This window comes from Lucilia cuprina, chromosome 6, assembly GCF_022045245.1.
Source record: "Lucilia cuprina isolate Lc7/37 chromosome 6, ASM2204524v1, whole genome shotgun sequence".
NCBI classification, from domain to species: domain Eukaryota; kingdom Metazoa; phylum Arthropoda; class Insecta; order Diptera; family Calliphoridae; genus Lucilia; species Lucilia cuprina.
Window position 1 is genome coordinate 59,672,957 of NC_060954.1, and position 18,068 is coordinate 59,691,024.

Sequence of the window (18,068 nt, forward strand, 5' to 3'; positions counted from 1 at the left end):
AGTTCTAGTTCAGTTCTAGTTCAGTTCTAGTTCAGTTCTAGTTCAGTTCTAGTTCAGTTCTAGTTCAGTTCTAGTTCAGTTCTAGTTCAGTTCTAGTTCAGTTGTAGAACTTTTTTGATCAGCCTATTCGAACTTTTTTATTTTGTGTACAAAAATATAAACAGACAGTGGATGTCTTTAAGAATATATGATTACATGGTTCGTGAGGATAAAAATTTCGAACAAAAAGTATTATTGAATATACTAGTTCCATGAGCATCCGTAAAACGATTAGTAACGAAAAATACCTTCATAAAACCAATTTCAAGGTGACAAAATTAAAAATTTCCTAAAGGATAGAAATATGCAAAAAAAAATTGTTAAAACAAATCCAACACTCTACCCTATACGCATGTCAAAATTCGACAGTTAATAGTTCCATATACAAAGTTAAGAGAAGGAAGTAATTAATTTTCATTAACATTGTAATTCATACATAATTATCAGCTAAATTGAATAAACACAATAAAGAAATTATAACCTTGTTTACACTTTAAAAACAGCTTTTTAGTTAAAAATTTATTGATTTTTTTTACTTTTATTTGAAAGATAGACTAAAGGCACACGCACGCACACATACAAATGAATAGATAGACTTTAGTAAGTAGCAAGATCGTTGCGGTAGTTAAAAATGTAACAGTAACCCAAATAAAGAGAATTTCTTGGACGATCGCTGTAGATGATTTGGAGAAGAAGAAAAAAAGACCGGTATAACAAGAAACAGTTAACTAAAGATTACAACAATATTTAAACATAATGTTTAAGCTAGATGATAATGATGTAGCTAGTTGGTTGCTGGTTGCCCGGTTTATAGTTGCAGCCCACCATACAACAAAAACAATCAATCATTTTCACTACTACTATAAAAATGTTTCACCAACTTAAAGTTTTTATTACCACAAGTATTTATTTATGAATTAAATGTTTGTTTTGAGCTTTAATGTTTAGTTTTAAAGTGTATTTACTTTTTTTCTTTACAATTTCTTTATGTAACAAGCAACTGGTTGGACAAATTAGACCATCAATTCTGAGAAATTGGTTTATTGATTTGGCTTATCTTAAAAAGATATTAAAAATTTAGTTTTGTGTTTAATAAGTTGGAGTTGGAGTTGTAGATATTTGTTATTTTATGATAACAAGAGAATTTCAAGATTTATTTTAAACTAAATTTGGATGTTTAAATGTTGGATAGAATTGATCTTGAAATGTAGTGAAACGTTAGAATATCATTCTGTGAGTCAAATAAGCCAGATCCGTCTTTCCATGTAAAACTTGTAGTCAAACTATAGGCAGCCATTTGCCATTGATCTGTTGCTATTGGCTGATATCGATCCATTTCTCACCTATACATAACTCCTATACAATTTGGCCCGAGATGATAACATAAAATACACTACAATCTCAACAAAATTCGGGTCAACTACGCATATATTTGGCAAAATTCGCCGATCTCCTGAAAATCGATCTACATTTAACCAAAGCCCGCAATGAAATTCCATAAACACAAATCCATCCACCTAATTAAGGAAACTGGGGATTTTTTACGCTTAATGAAAGGCACATGGCTTTTTCTTTTACATGAGCGAAATTGTTGCACCGATTTACGCAAATAGTGGTCGTCATTAAGACAAAATTTGACGACCACTTGTTTCTAAATAATTGCGTCTGAACGTTATCAATATGGAACATTGCGCGTTTATGCCTGATCTTATTTGCTGGCTGTTTTTTCGGCTTCAAACACATTAGTTGCCTTCGGAAGAGGTTCGGTGTGATGATTTGATTAGATTTCAGCATCTCATATTAGATTGCACTCATCAAAAGTAGAGTATTAACTCAGAAGTAATAATTCATGCAACATTTTTTGGCGTTTATACCCAACAAAAAAAGAACTTCCAAAGAAGCAAAAAAGAAATAGAATTTGCTGCATGGAAGTACTGAAAAAGTTATTGTTTTAACCACGTCTTGTCATAGGAGGGATGTACTTTTTATTTAATTCCAAATTCACTACATCTGAAATCATTCTTAGGAAGTAATTTTTATGTTCTTTTTTGGAAGTTATTAATAAGTGAAATTGTAATATGTATTACAGAATAAAAGAAAATGTGTTTAATTCAAAAAAATTTCAGCAAAAAATAATATTCCTCCAATTTTAACAAAATTAGATTCTTTTCGCTTCTATGGAAGTCAATAAACATCACTTCCAAAGAAGGTAAAAAAAATTCACTAAGTGCTACTTTTGAAGTGGTGATGAATGCTATTTTTTGGAGATACTTCGTTTTATGTTTGCTAGGTATCGTTCAAATGTCATTTTGGACATGTAAAATAGGCGTCCAAAGCTCTTGGCTTTAAGGTCCAAGTTTTCTGATTTTGAATGGATCCTACTACTTCTAAGCTTTATATTGATATTGAAAATGCCAATGATTTGCCAAATTTTTGTTGAGTTTTCATATATTTTTGATCTTCCTAAGCGATTTTTATCTTCTGGATTAAAATAACCACTTCTAAACTTCACAAATCTTTGCCCGACCGTTTAAACTGATGGAACAAATTTACCCTAAGCTTCAGTGTGTTTATGGCTCTAGGAAATCTATAATGAACACCCGTAACGTCTTAGGAAATGTTCAAGAACAAGTTCGAATTCTTGATTGAGCCAATTTTGAAAAAAAGAGATATTGCGTTTGTTCCAAAAGGGAAACATTTGATATTTACTTTGGATCCATTATGGAGTATGGTTTCGAAACTAGTGTTCTATTCGATATTTATTGTTCGATATCGAAACTTCATCGAAACTTACAAAAAACTTTCTATGAAAGCTTTAAAGAACAAACACAAATTCTAAGGAACCGCTCAAGAACTAGTTTTTTATTATAGTGTGTTTTTATTTAAAATTTCGAAGATTTTTATGTTCCAGAGAATGTCTAATTCCAAAGTTATTTCTCAAGAATCTATAAGTGCATTGTGTGGACCCATTCTATAAAAAGTTATGAAAATTAATAACATTAGGCCCTTGAAATTTCTAACTACGAAGTTGTAAAATCTATATAATTTCTAAGACCTTTATTTACTTAAACAATTTTTCTTATTATATCAATTACTATACTTTAACAAATATTTACTCTTACAAAAGGTTTAATATTTGCAATTATTTAGTTGTTAAACAAATAGCTTTTATTTTTTCAACTATTGTACCAATTATTTACATTTTACTTTATTTGTTATTATTTCTCTGAATACATATTTTTTTTTCAATTTTGGTTTAACCCAATTGGCATTGGGTTTATAAGTATTAAAAAAAAATAGCAAAAAAAAGTGTTAGGCAGAATAAAATATCTAACTAATTTAATAAATATTGATGCATATAAAAGTAAACTAAATATGTTGTTGCCAGTTGTTGCATGCAACAAACAAAGTACACTACAATCATGGCAATGATGATGCATTTACGTTTAAATGAACTGGAAATTAGTTAAAGTAACAATAAAGTTTGCAATTTTCATTGAGTCAGTAGTTTGTTGTTTTCTTTCCTTCTATTCTTTTCTTTTGTCTGAACTTCTAATGTATGCAAAAGTTAAGAGAAGCGAAACAGAAAAAAAATTAGCTTTCCAAATCGAAGAAAAAGAGAAACATAAGTAAAAAGTGGTAATTTACTTAATACAAAAGTGATTTACGAAAATTGTTCCTATATGGGGACTTAGTCCAATTTTAGCTAAATTTCATTAGTCTCTCAAAATGTATACATCAACAATTTCAAGAACTTCTGCTTCCTTAAATTGAATTTGCAAATAGGTTCTCATATAGAGTCGATGTTAATAGAACGTTTCTCATTAAATCATAGAACGAAGGTCTAGATCGTCTAAGAATCTAATAAGCATCATGTTGGGTCCTTATTAGAACTTTTTGGATGCTGGGTATAAAAGCAAAAATTGAATAAGAAAGGGGGGAAATCATTATTGTATTAGTTCCAGAAATAGGTGACGAACCAAGAAGTTTTAATTTCAACATAGAACTAGTTCTTTATTCGATATTTTTTTAGAAATATCATAATCGGAACTGTATCTAGGGAATCAGTAAAAAACAATCACAACTTATTAAGAAATCCTCAAGAACTTGTCTGCTTCCTTAAATTGAAAGTCACTTTATATGAAATCATAGAACGAGATAGATATTTAAAATTGAATTTGGATCATGTGACCTTTTCTGCTGCTGAATATAAAAACAACAATTCAATAAGAAAGTTGGAAAAGTTTTATTGTGTTAGTTCCACAAATGGGTGTAGAACCAATACATCTCAATATGATATTTTTTAGCTTTAGTACTAACTCTATTGGAATGTTAGAGTCGAGATTGCTAACATAGAACTATTTCTTTATTCGATGTTTTTCTTTAGAATTATTATTATATTTTAATCGGCAGTAGTTCTAGGGAATGAACTAGTTTATTTCTTTCAGAGAAAAAAATATCGAATTAATGATTGAACTAGTTTTGAGAAAGTGAAATTTTATCATTGGCTCTAGTATTTTGCTTCCAAAAACAGGTCTAGATCAGGAGCGAATCCACGGGGGAAAAAAGGGAAATTTCTGAAAAATTTATAAAAATTTGGAAAAAGAAGAAAAAGGATATAAGTATAAACAAACCCCCCTCCCACACAAACTCTGCAGCTGGATCCCCGCCTGGTCTTGATCATATACATTTGATATTCATACCATAGAACGAGTATGAAACTAGTTCTTTAATCGATGTCTCTTTGTCGATATCGAAACACTTAAAACTTAAAAATAGCTTTCTATGGAAGCTTTAAATAACAACCACAAAGAATCGCTTAAGAACTAGTTCCTTATGGAAGTTGTTTTTGTTTGATATTTTAAAAATTAAGCACTATTTTGAGAAGAAGTTAATTTGCTTCATTTATGGATCTACAAATAATATCTTCAGTTTCGATTCTTTCTAGAACAATTTATTCAAGAACAAATTTTGTTTTTTCTTAGTTTGTTTCAAATGACCAAAAATTAAATTTCACTAAATATTTTAATAAAAATTCGTTTTTTCTTAAAAATTCAGTATTTTACTAAAATTCGATATTTTACTAAAATTAATTAATGAAATAAATCGGGTTTTCACAAATAATTTAAATTTTCACAAAAAAATATTATATTTTACCGAAAATAAGATTATTTATTAAAAATTCAATATTAAATTTTTACTAAAAATTCACTTTTTATTTAAAATTTTCTTGTTAGATAAAACTTTTCTTTTTCACTAAAAATTCGCCTTTTCACTAAAATTTTCATTTTTCACTAAAATTTCAAATCTTTCACCTAAAATTCACTTTATGACTAAAAATTTACTTTTTCACTAAAAATTCGACTTTTTACTAAAAATTCACTTTTTCACCAAAAATTCGCTTTTTACTTAAAATTAACTTTTTCACTAAAATTTCACGTTTTCACTAAAATTTCACTTTTTCACTAAAAATTCACTTTTTCACTAAAAATTCAAATTTTTCACTTAAAATTAATTTTTTCACTAAAAAATAGATTTCTAACTAAAAATACACTGAAATTTGACTTTTTATTAAAAATTCGAAAAATTTGCATTTTTAAAAAAAAATTTAATTTTTTATGATTTTTACTAAAAATTTAAATTTTTATTAATGAGTTATTTATAAATATTATTCAGTCTCGAGTTTGATAATCACGCCAGCAAAAATAAAACGAAGTAATTCCATAAAGAGAATATTACACTAAGTAAATTTTTTTACCTTCTATGGAAGTGATGTTTATTGACTTTCAAAGTAGCGTAAATAATCAAATTTTTTTTAAATTAAAATTTTTTTGTACCGAAATTTTTTGAATTTTAATTTGCAGTTAATTGATAAATGCGTATAATCTATTTATTTATGTTAATACTATTTGAGCCAAATTCGATGTATTCTATACAATAATTTCACTTCCTAATAACTTCCAAAAGAAGAACATGAAAATTACTTTCTGAGAATGACTTAAGATGTAGTGAATTTGGAATAAAATAAAAAGAACATCCTTCCTATGACAAGCCTGTGTTAAAAATATTACTTCTTTAGGTCTATTTCAGTATTTCCATGGAGTAAATACTACTTCTTTTTCGCTTCTTTGGAAGTTATTTTTTTGCTAAGACTTAGGGCATTTTTTGTTAAAATCTAAATATTATTCTTGAGTTTGATCCCTATGTATTAGATATTCTATTTAAACATTTCTTTGTCATTATTATTTAAATGCCAGCCAAAACGTTTTCACTATTTAGAGAAATCTTTTAAAAAATGCAAAAAATAAGTATTAAACTATTTGAAATTGGAATTGTTTTCAAAAGCATGACAAACACCTGTCAAAAAGCATAAACTGACTAGAAACAATTAGTTTTCTCTCTAAATTGAAAAATTCCAAAAAAAAATATATTAGACAATTACTAATTCCAACTAACTAACAGAATAACAAATTTTGAGAAATCTCTTCTCAAACTCAATTTTTTTTTCACAAAACCAAAGGTGAAGATTTAAGTTAAAAATTCACGAAAAGTATTTTAGAATATAAAAAATGTCGGTAACGTAAATAACATAAAATAATAAAATAAATACTTTCGTTTTTCAATAAAAACACAAAACTATAACGAAAATTCGATCGATAGAAAGAGTTCAAAACTTCATTTCGAAAACAAAACATGTGCGTTAAGGGACTTAGCATTACCCCGTGCGCTTGATTTAAAGCGATAAGATGTGAATGACAAATGTTTACAATGAGTTTACGGTAAATTTTTAACGAAAAAAAATATAGAAAAGCAAATGTAAAAATAAAAAAGAATTTTTATAAAGTAATACCTTAACCACAATATTGTTGGCATCATCAACATGACTAACAGCAGCAACATATTAACAACTGGCCAACAATAACACCAGCTACACCAACACCAGCAACACTAGCAACAACAATAGTATAAAATAAAAGAAGTCATTAACATGACATTGCCATCATTAACATCATCTTTTTGTTGTTGTTTTTTTTTTAACCAGTGTCACCCATGGATGAAAAACCGCAAATGTTTAGTTTTTTTCTTATTTTTTTTTCCAATTCAAGTACAATAAATAAATAAAATACAAAAAAAAAACATATTTTAAAGAAAGTGAAACCATTCGGAAAACAAATGAGAAATTATGTAAATGAGAACTTTCATTTTTTGTTGTTGTTGCTGGTTGATTGAAAAAATACAACAAAAATTCCATAAAACAAAAAACCAAACACAACATGACAGTTTTGGAATTTCAAATAAGGCAGTTTTTAATGTGATTGTATTAAACATTTTTTTCTTCTTTATCATCATTATAATTTTTTTTTTCATTTTGATAAGCAAGTCCATAAAAATTTATTTACATTTTTATTTTTGTTAAACTTACACAATCTTGTTTTGTTTCTACTAAATTTTATAGTTTTGCAAAATTTTGCAAAATAAAAGAATTGATTTAATTATGACATTTTTTGTTAAAATTAAATTAATCTTCAAAATCAAATTTAATTAAAAATATTTGAAAATTTATTCAATGTGTCAGTTGAAGCTATAACTATTTTACAAATTCTTTAAAAAGTGGAAAGACTTTATGATGTGCTAATGACTAAATTAACAGCAAATTCTTAGTTTTGTTTTAATTTTTAATGTTTAAATTGAATATTAATTAGTGAAGAACAATACAGATTTTAAAATAACAGTTGTTTTCACATCTGATTAGATTTAACTATAACCCAGCAAAAACTAGGTTTGCTAGAATTAAATATTAATTAATGATGTGGAAGAACAATTTAGGTTTTGTAATAACAGTTATTTTCAAATTTGAAAAGATTTAACTATAACCCAGCAAAAACTAGGTAATGACTTATACTTACACAATAACTCTCAACGGACTAACGTCTCGACATAAAACAAAATAACTTGTTAACTACCTATTTGTAATTACTTATATAAGTACTTATTTGGAGGCAAAAGTATCCATTGTCATCACCGTGTTAAAATGCAAATGAAGAAGTAGTGAAGAATTGTTTAATGGCTGTTTTCTTACTACAGTCATGAAGTCGAAATGTTTAACGTGAGTTCCTGGCATGTTGCCCTATCTCACGATGGTCCTTTTCTAACCACTGGGTGAGTAAAATGTAAACAACTCACCACTGCCCCTTTGTGTAACTTACACGCAGATTGCAATTTTTATACATGCACATACCGGTCCATGTACAAGCACAGGGACACACTGTGGTAATTCTGATATTAACAGAGTTTACTCTGAACATATCTGGACAGGGAAGGAAAATTCAATGGTATCATTTATATATGATACCTTTCATCCATTATCAGACTACCCAGCACACTTCCCATTTATCCGCCACATTCATAAGAGAAAAACATACAACACATTCATTATAGGTATACGGGTGGGGTGAGGTCCGCATATCCCACATTCATCCCGTATCATATACCATTAATAACAACTCATTTCCAACGCTTAATCCCACAGTCACTCCCCTGTGGGGTATCTGTTGTTTCGGCAGCAGCACCGAAATTATCCCGAAATATTGACTTTTCCATACAACCGCAACTCACTCTTGCCGCGAATTTGGGTTTTTTACCACAGTGGACCCCGAAGGAACATCAACCAACTGACCAGCAAAGACATAATCCTGCGGGCAACTGCCCACCCATAGTACCAGATTATGAGGTTCTCCGGTTAGACCTCTTCTATCTATGCAAGGTATAAGCCAGGCAGTAGACTGTAAACATCAAATTTATATATCCCGGCCTACTAGAGGTATTGGTAACATCTATCAACCCCCGGATTGCAATACACCAAGATGGGATCTGTCATCAAGGATAATATGCCTGGGAGCGGCAATCCTTTCCTTACTACAGTCAGTAGTTCATAGATATATCTACAGGATAGAATAGCATGTGGACCAGGTCATAGTCTAGTCTTTAGAAAATCAATAGCTTTTTCAAGAGCCAATTCCTAAAATAGTGCATATATTAGTCGACAAGTTCTTAGACTAACCATAGTCTAGTACATAGACTCCATAGATTGTTCAGTCAATAGAGAAAAAGCATTGAAAAGTAACTTAGTACTTAATCCATAAAAAGTACTCTGTTTGAGGAAAGTCGGCAGCAAGAGCAGAAAGTTATAGAATTCTAAAAGAACCTCTGATTGGTTGGATATTTACCTAGCACCCAATAAACAGTTTTTATTGCCAGGAATCCGGAAGATACCAATAAACATCAACGCAATTGTTAATAGAGCAGCGCTGGAGGTTCTGTTCTGGCAATTCCATTATTTCCATAGTACTCACTATACCCAAACTAACCAATGTTTATGGAGTAGCTTTAAGCCCTCTCGTATCCATATAATCTTGATTTCAAAAATCGCTCCACTGCAAGCAAAGGTCCATTATATATGTAGTTTTATAGGAATAATGTGAATTATAATGTGCCGTTCTTCTGAAGGATAAGATCGAAGTTATTCTCTAAACTATATACATATGTATATGTAGATAGTCCCTCATATATTGCTCTAAGTTAACGTCCTTAACATACATTCCTTTTATTAAGTGCCCATTTCAAATGGCTTACGTTATGTAAGCCTTTCCCAGATAATAACAATTCCAGTATGATCCCTAGATATTAAAAATTCTTTAGTAAGAAAATTTCGTAGTTCTTTTACAGTGGCAGGTTGAAGTTTCCAAAAAGTTATCACAGGTTTTAATCCTTTTTTCTCCTCTAGCTTCTAGTTTAGCAAGAAAAATTACTTTTCACTCGAAAATAGAATTTCCATTGCAACTAATAGTTATTACAGATTTTAATAATATTTGTAAATCGTTATGTCTTGATGTGGCCCAGTTATTGAGTAACATCAAAGCATTGCACATAAAGTAATCAATCCCGTCCTAGTATAACAACATAGCCCGATTAAGCAACAACTGCATAAACAATTTTACAAATACCTCTAAACTTTCTTAACAAGTTACGAGTCCTTACAGCGAAACAGATTTAGCATAACTATTTTAAGGAGTTTAATAAATTGAATTTACAAATTCAAGTTTCGCAAGCAGTCTAATCAAAAGCTTTAACAAGTTGTATCACTTGTAACAAGTACAAAATGTTCAATATCATTTTTCATAAAAATTAATGAAAACATGACCCATTTTTTTACATTTAAACTTAAATATTAACTACCATCAGTCAGATTGGTATAAACTGAATCTGTTACAATGTCCGTCCATACCTCTGTCTTTCTGCTAAAAAAGAAGTACGCACTTTCATGTTGATCTTTATATATTCCAAAGACATTACATGAAATTGTTACAGCAAAAACAAACCAGATCAGTTGAGAGTTTAAAAATGTTGTATGAATTTTTGATTTAGTACTAAATATTTTAGTCAATTTCGATTTTAACAACAAATTCAACTTATATAGATGTTCTAATTTTCTTATTTATTTTGGTTAAATTACTACTACCAATAATGAAAAAAAACTGGCACACTTGTTTATTAAACGTGTTAATAAAGGGGGCCAAATAAAGTGTGTTTAACATAAATGTGAAATAAACTCTCAAAAGCACATTGAAAGTAAAATGTCACTAAAACTAACATTACTCTTTTTTATTTAACCAGTTCAAAGAAAAACTGGTTATTAATTTAAAGCAATAACTAAAGCCATGGGAAACAACTAACAAGACCCACATATTTCTTATGATTTCCTACAGGTGTGAGAAATCTTTTCATACCAATGACTTTAACATTCATTCTAACTTTACAACATTTACTGCCCTTTTTCGTACTCACTACTAATTTGTTCTTCTTTTTCTTGGATTCTTTACAGAAAGTCGCAAACTATTTGGTGGTTATCGCATAACACCCAAACATTGTCGAGCCACCAAAACACTGCCCAGTTCAGATCCTAGAGCCAATGGTCCTACGATATGTATGTTTAATCATGAGTGTGCTCAGCGTAATGGTGAGGTAGTTGGGGCCTGTATGGATGGTTTTCTTTTCGGAGCCTGTTGTCAAGTGCCCAATAATCAACAGCCGGAAAATACTCTTATAAATGATGCCCAAAATTCCTACTACCATCAATATCAAAATCAGAAATTACAACAGCAAGAATCGGAAACTAATAAAATTGTTTCGCAGGCCTATGAAACATTTGCGGAGAACTCGGCTCAACAACAATCCTTAGAGAATAGTCAGTCTCAAGATTCTGGTTATGGTGGTGTGTTAAGTAATCTCTATAATGTTGATCGTGTTGATCCACAACCTCAAGATACTTCAGAACAGATTAATACTAGTAGCAGTACGTATGGATCTACAGAAAGTGTTGTTTCTAGTTCGAGTGTAGAATATGATGCTATTACTCAAGCAAGTACTGAGTCACAAACAAATTCACCGCGTGAACCTCCTAAGACCAATACAAGTAAACCGAAGGACTCCGTTAAGGTATCACCAACCGCCCAATCACCACAAAATGATGATTTTGTTTTACAACTTTTGAATACTCCACCACCAAATGAGGATGAAAATATTATAAGTTTTACCACTGAAATACCCACCAGGATTAATAGTGTTCTAAATGAACAAAGTAGTTCTGAATCTAATTCATTTGAGGAGGAGCCAGCAGCTGCTACAACTAAACCTTTAGTTAAAAAACCTGAAAATCAACAACATCAAACACAAACTGCCCAACAGAGCTCAGTTCAACAGCAATCTGTACAGCAGCAGCAACATAGTGAATCGGTTCAAAATCAGCATTCGGACTCCGATATACAACAGGCAGAATCTGTTTTGCATTCCCACCATACAGAAGCTGTACAACATGATCACGATCAACTGTTTGGTGGTGTTACCTTTACTCACAGTGACATTACTCACCCCGGAGCAGATGCTGATCTTATAGAAGATGATTTACAATTTTCTACCGGTTATGGTCCACAACCAGTATTTGTGCCAGCTCCACCAAAACCCATTCAAACATATGATCAAGAAGCTGATAAACACACATCCAATTTATTCGATGCCACTACATCCTCCTCATCCATAACCACACATGTAGATTCCATAGAAACCATTATACAGCAATTGAATAATAACAACAACAACAATCCCGGACCCACCTACAATGTCATCAATCATGATGAACAACAGCAACATCATCAGTCTTCTTCGTATGGTAATGGTCTAGTGACTGCTACTAAGAGACCCGTTTCATATGATGAACAGGATAATACCAAACATACCTCTTTACCTTCTTTATCTTATAATGAAATAGAGCATAATGATAAGCAAACACCTGCTAATCTCTATGATCAAATCTCTTCTTCAACTTCGCTCTCCACATCATCAACGGCTGGTGAATCCACAACCTCGAATACTGGATATGCTGATGAGTTTGTTTTGGAAGATCATACCATGCCTGAAATTAACTACAATGATTATCAAGCTTCCAAGCATCCCACATCCGATTTCAATAAAATGCCCGCCATAGGTATTGCTTATCCAGTAGATATGTCTTACATGGAGGAAGGAGGCAATTTTGAAACTGATGAGTCTTCCTATACCAACAACGATAATAAGCATAAGCAACCGGTACAACAGGTTCAAACTTCTTATGTGGATACTAAGCAACAACAACAACAGCAAAATACTCAAACTTCATACTTAAATACTGTGCAACATAGTAAACCTCAAAAGCAACAACAACAACAGCAAAATGTCCAGAATTCATATTTCAATCAGCAACATCAACAACAACAACAACTAAATATCCAAGCTTCATATTCCTCTCAAAATGATGCTGATAAACTTAATGAACCTCAAACTGTACAAAACTATGTTGCCGAAACTCATCAAAGACCGATAGCTACTTATGCAGGAGTAGTTACCTCTCAAAGCTATAGTCCCGATCCATTACCACATGAAGTAGTCGTGTCTTCTTACACCACCAAAGTAGAGGAAAACGCTGAAGTTTCCACAGAATATAAACCCATTATTACAACTAATCAGATAACCACTACTTCTTATAAAACTACCACTAAACCGGTAAAACACACCGTGAGTTCAACTTCTTACACCAATCGACCAACTCTAGTAACCAAGAGACCAACGAACAAAAAACCCACAAAGGCTAGCAGTCAGCGTCCCACAACTCATTCTCATGCCACCACAAATAGTATTATAACTCAACAACATTTCTCCACTACTCCTTTGGAAACTAAAACACCCTCACCCATTGAACCTTTATACTCTAAGCCTACCGCGTCCTATAATCAGGGCATACAACAAGATTATATTATTAGCTCTGGTTCCACACCCAAACCAATTGTTACTCGTAAACCTACCAAAAAGCAAACATCGAAACCTGCCTCAACTAGTTATATAACAGCACCTACCACTCCTAGACCAGTAGTTACTCCACAATTCCAATACGATCAGGAAGTACCCGTCATACAAGCCGATGATAAATTGGACTCCTTTGTCCACAGTACAGCCGAAAGTTTGGCTTCAGCCACTCCCACACAAGAGACTTTGTCCTATGATCCACCCATATTTGTAAGTGCCGGTTCGCAAGTTCATAGTCAAAGACCTCAATACAACACACACAAGAAACCCACTTTCGTCAAGGTACAACCCACTCAAAGACCAACTACGGTGCTTATAACTGGTAAACCTTCAAGTTTGCAAACTACAGCCACCACTTTTGCCACTGGACAACATACTACTCCTTTGACTGGTTATGGCAGCACTTCCTTTGTTTACAATTCTTTGGTAACCAGAAGACCAGATTTTGCTGATAGCACTGCTGCTGGTGATTATATGGGCATTAGTACGGTTAATTCCAATGATTTCGATGATCCAGGTTACTATGGTTCTGCCGCCCATCCTAAGCCCGCTAATCAAGCTTACCCCGTCGGTACCACAGAAGCTGTTTATCCTGCGCCCACAGACGATAAGCCAGCCTTCCCTGGTTACTATGGCCCTACACCTACTTATCCTGCTTTCCCAGTGCCTGGAGAAAAATTAGACTCTCCCATCGAAGAAGAAATCTTTACGGCTCCTAGCAATGATTTCATTAACTTCCCACCTGTGCGTAACCCAAATCTTAATATGTCGGCCACTTCAAGCGCTGTCACCAGTGATTTAGAACTTTCGACACCAGCATTTGTGGAAGACAGTGTATTGAAAAATAAAATGAATACTTTGGTACACAAGATTGTAGAATCGTTACAAGGAAACTTTGAGGCTTTGGCAGATATGATAGATGATAATAACACCTTGGCTGTACAAACCTATCAGGCGGTTCCCGTAGGCTCTACAGTGGTAACCAAGAAACCCACACGCAAGCCGGTAACTAGAATCACTACAGTTAAACCTAAAGTCACTACCAAGAAGCCCATAACTAGAGTTTCAACTAAGGCTCCGACCAAAAAACCTATTACCACAAGAAAACCTGAAATAACCACCAAACGTCCGGTGGTAAGACGTACCACCACCACCACCCGGAGACCAGCTACCAAGAAACCAACACGTAAACCAAGTACTACCACAAAAGCCCCCTTAGAGGATGAAATTGTCGATGAAGAAGATGAGGAAGATGTTAACCCCAGTGACAATGAAATCGTGGAAGAAGAGGGCTATGGCGCTAGTGCAAGCGGTCGTAAAATACGTAAGTTTTTAATGTGAAATTTATTCAAAAAATAAGAGTGAACAAGATGGTTAGATTGGCATATTGGAAATTTCTTTTCTTCTTAAATCATTCAATTCAAAACTAACACTAAAACAAAACACTTTTAACGCACTGTTTTCCTCACTTCTATCGCTATCACTTCATGTCTGTCATTTTCACTCGATCTACTCCTTTAACTTTGTATAACTTCTACTACTAATAGTACAACTGCTTAGTCATCTAGTAGCCATACTGTAGTTTAAAACTCTCCCTCTCCCCCTCCGAATGTCCTAACTCTAGTCCTCTGTTCTGTTCTTTCCTATCACTTTCCACTTCCTCTTCCTTTACACTTTTAAAATCACATCTTTGTTCTTACTGTACTACTTTCCCTTTCTCCTAACCTAAACATTTCACTCCACATCAACAGAATGCGGTATGAGACCTCACGTCAAGTCGGGACGTATTGTTGGTGGCAAAGGAGCCACATTCGGCGCTTATCCCTGGCAAGTATTAGTACGAGAATCCACCTGGTTGGGTCTATTTACAAAGAACAAATGTGGTGGTGTTCTAATAACAAGTCGTTATGTCATAACAGCTGCTCATTGTCAACCAGGGTAAGTTTAAAGTTTGAACAATTTGGGCACTTGTTTTAACTGCGTTTCTTATTTAGATTTTTGGCTTCTTTGGTTGCGGTTATGGGTGAATTTGATATATCGGGCGATTTGGAAAGTAAACGTGCTGTCACTAAAAATGTTAAACGTGTAATTGTTCATCGTCAATATGACCCAGCTACTTTTGAAAATGATATTGCTTTATTGGAACTCGAAAGCCCGGTTACATTTGATACACATATTGGTAAGACGATCGAAATTTATTAAGATTTTATAATATTAAATTATTTGTTTGTTTTAGTACCCATTTGTATGCCTTCGGATGTTGCTGACTTTACCGGACGCATGGCCACCGTTACTGGTTGGGGTCGTTTGAAATATGGTGGTGGTGTACCATCTGTATTGCAAGAAGTACAGGTATGTTGAAGAAAAGTATGGGGGAGTATATTGCACCAGTCAATAGATCAGTCGATAGACTTGTATAGAGATAACTCTATAGATCAGACTATAGACCAGGTTATAAATCAGTCTACAGACCAGTAAATAGACAATTCTATTGTCTATGGACTGGTCTATTGTCTATGGACTGGTCTAAATCTAAGATATGAATTTATTATCAAAATAAATTTCCTAGTCTATTATCTATAGGCTGGTCCATAAACTAATCTATAGGCTGATCTATAAACTAGTCTATAGATTGATCTAAATACTTGTCTATAGATTGATCTATAAACAAGTCTATACACTAAACTATAGACTAGTCTTGGACTGTCTATAGAATGATCTATAGACTGATCTATACAATGATCTATAGGCTGATCTATAGACTGGCCTATAAACTGGTCTATAGACTAATCTATACACTGATCTATAGACTGGTCTATGAACTGATCTATAGACTAATCTATACACTGATCTATAGACTGGTCTATGAACTGATCTATAGACCGGTCTATGAACTGATCTATAGACTAGTCTATGAACTGATCTATAGACTGATCTATAGACTGGTCTATGAACTGATCTATAGACTGATTTATAGACTGGTCTATAGACTGCTCTATAGACTGGTCTACAGACTGATCTATAGACTGGTCTATAGACTGCTTTATAAACTGGTCTATAGACTAATCTATACACTGATCTATAGACTGATCTATACACTGGTCTATAGACTGGTCTATGAACTGATATATAGACTGGTCTATGAATTGATCTATAGACCGGTCTATGAACTGATCTATAGACTGGTCTATGAACTGATTTATAGACTGGTCCATGAACTGATCTATAGACTGGTCTATGAACTGATCTATAGACTGGTCTATAAACTGATCTATAGACTTGTCTTTGAACTGATCTATGAACTGATCTATGAACTGATCTATGAACTGATCTATGAACTGATCTATGAACTGATTTATGAACTGATCTATAGACTGATCTATAGACTGGTCTATAGACTGATCTATAGACTGGTCTATAGACTGATCTATTGACTGGTCTATAGACTGATCTATAGACTGGTCTATAGACTGATCTATAGACTGGTCTATAGACTGATCTATAAACTGGTCTATAGACTGATCTATAGACTGGTCTATAGACTGATCTAAAAACTGGTCTATAGACTAATCTATACACTGATCTATAGACTGATCTATACACTGGTCTATAGACTGATCTATAAACTGGTCTATAGACTAATCTATACACTGATCTATAGACTGGTCTATAGACTGATCTATACACTGGTCTATAGACTGGTCTATGAACTGATCTATAGACTGGTCTATAGACTGGACCTTTAACTGGTTTATTGGCTGGTATATAGGTTGATTTTAAAAGAGACATTTTGTAACCTAAATTTTATTATATTTACTAATTACTAATTACTTCTTTACATTTTTTAGGTTCCCGTCATCGAAAATAGTGTGTGCCAAGAAATGTTCCATACAGCAGGACATAATAAGAAAATTTTGAATTCCTTCCTGTGCGCTGGCTATGCCAATGGTCAAAAGGATTCATGTGAAGTAAATACCAAATTTCGAAAATGCTCATCTCTTAACAAAAACTAAAATCTTAAAAACTTTTTTTAAATTTTTCTAACAGGGTGACAGTGGTGGTCCTTTAGTTTTGCAGCGTGCCGATGGTCGCTACGAATTAGCCGGTACAGTATCGCATGGTATCAAGTGTGCGGCTCCCTACTTACCCGGTGTCTATATGCGCACTACCTTCTATAAACCCTGGTTAAGAAGTATAACAGGAGTGAAATAATTTAAACAAATCATTAAATCCATCCTCCCCCATAAACCAACTTTCAACGAATGAAATTTATTTATTACAACTACAACCTGCACACAACGAATTAACACACACAAACAAAAAACGAAGAAATATTTAAAAACATAAATAAATATATTAAGGTGTTTGGTTTAGCAAATTAATTAAAAAATATACAAAAAATATTTAAAAAATGGGGCCTCTACTACATAAATATTTCAAACATATTTATGAAATTTAGTTAATTAGTTTTTATAAGTAGTTTAAATATTTCTTGGAAATTTTTTGCTTATAAGCAAATCCATTTATTTATTTTAATTTATTTATTTATTGAATTTAATTTATTTATTAAATTATTAATTTATTTATTATTTATTAAATTATTAATTTATTTATTTATTATATTTTAGTTAATT

The 18,068-nt window shown here is 32.4% G+C and overlaps 1 protein-coding gene across 2 annotated transcripts in view; it reads left to right on the forward strand.

Moving 5' to 3' along the window:
* The window catches only part of LOC111691248 (serine protease filzig), a 29,717-nt gene extending 11,905 nt beyond the window's left edge, over positions 1 to 17,812 (forward strand). The window contains exons 2-7 of one of the 2 annotated variants that reach the window (XM_046954240.1): positions 10,922 to 14,758; positions 15,186 to 15,372; positions 15,429 to 15,613; positions 15,671 to 15,786; positions 17,283 to 17,402; positions 17,482 to 17,812. In XM_046954240.1, the coding sequence (XP_046810196.1) occupies positions 10,922 to 14,758; positions 15,186 to 15,372; positions 15,429 to 15,613; positions 15,671 to 15,786; positions 17,283 to 17,402; positions 17,482 to 17,646 (4,610 nt within the window). In that variant the 3' untranslated portion in view covers positions 17,647 to 17,812. Of the gene's footprint in view, positions 1 to 10,921; positions 14,759 to 14,981; positions 15,373 to 15,428; positions 15,614 to 15,670; positions 15,787 to 17,282; positions 17,403 to 17,481 lie in introns of those variants that run through there. The other variant, XM_046954241.1, reaches the window with a different exon arrangement.
* Positions 17,813 to 18,068: the final 256 nt, after the last annotated feature.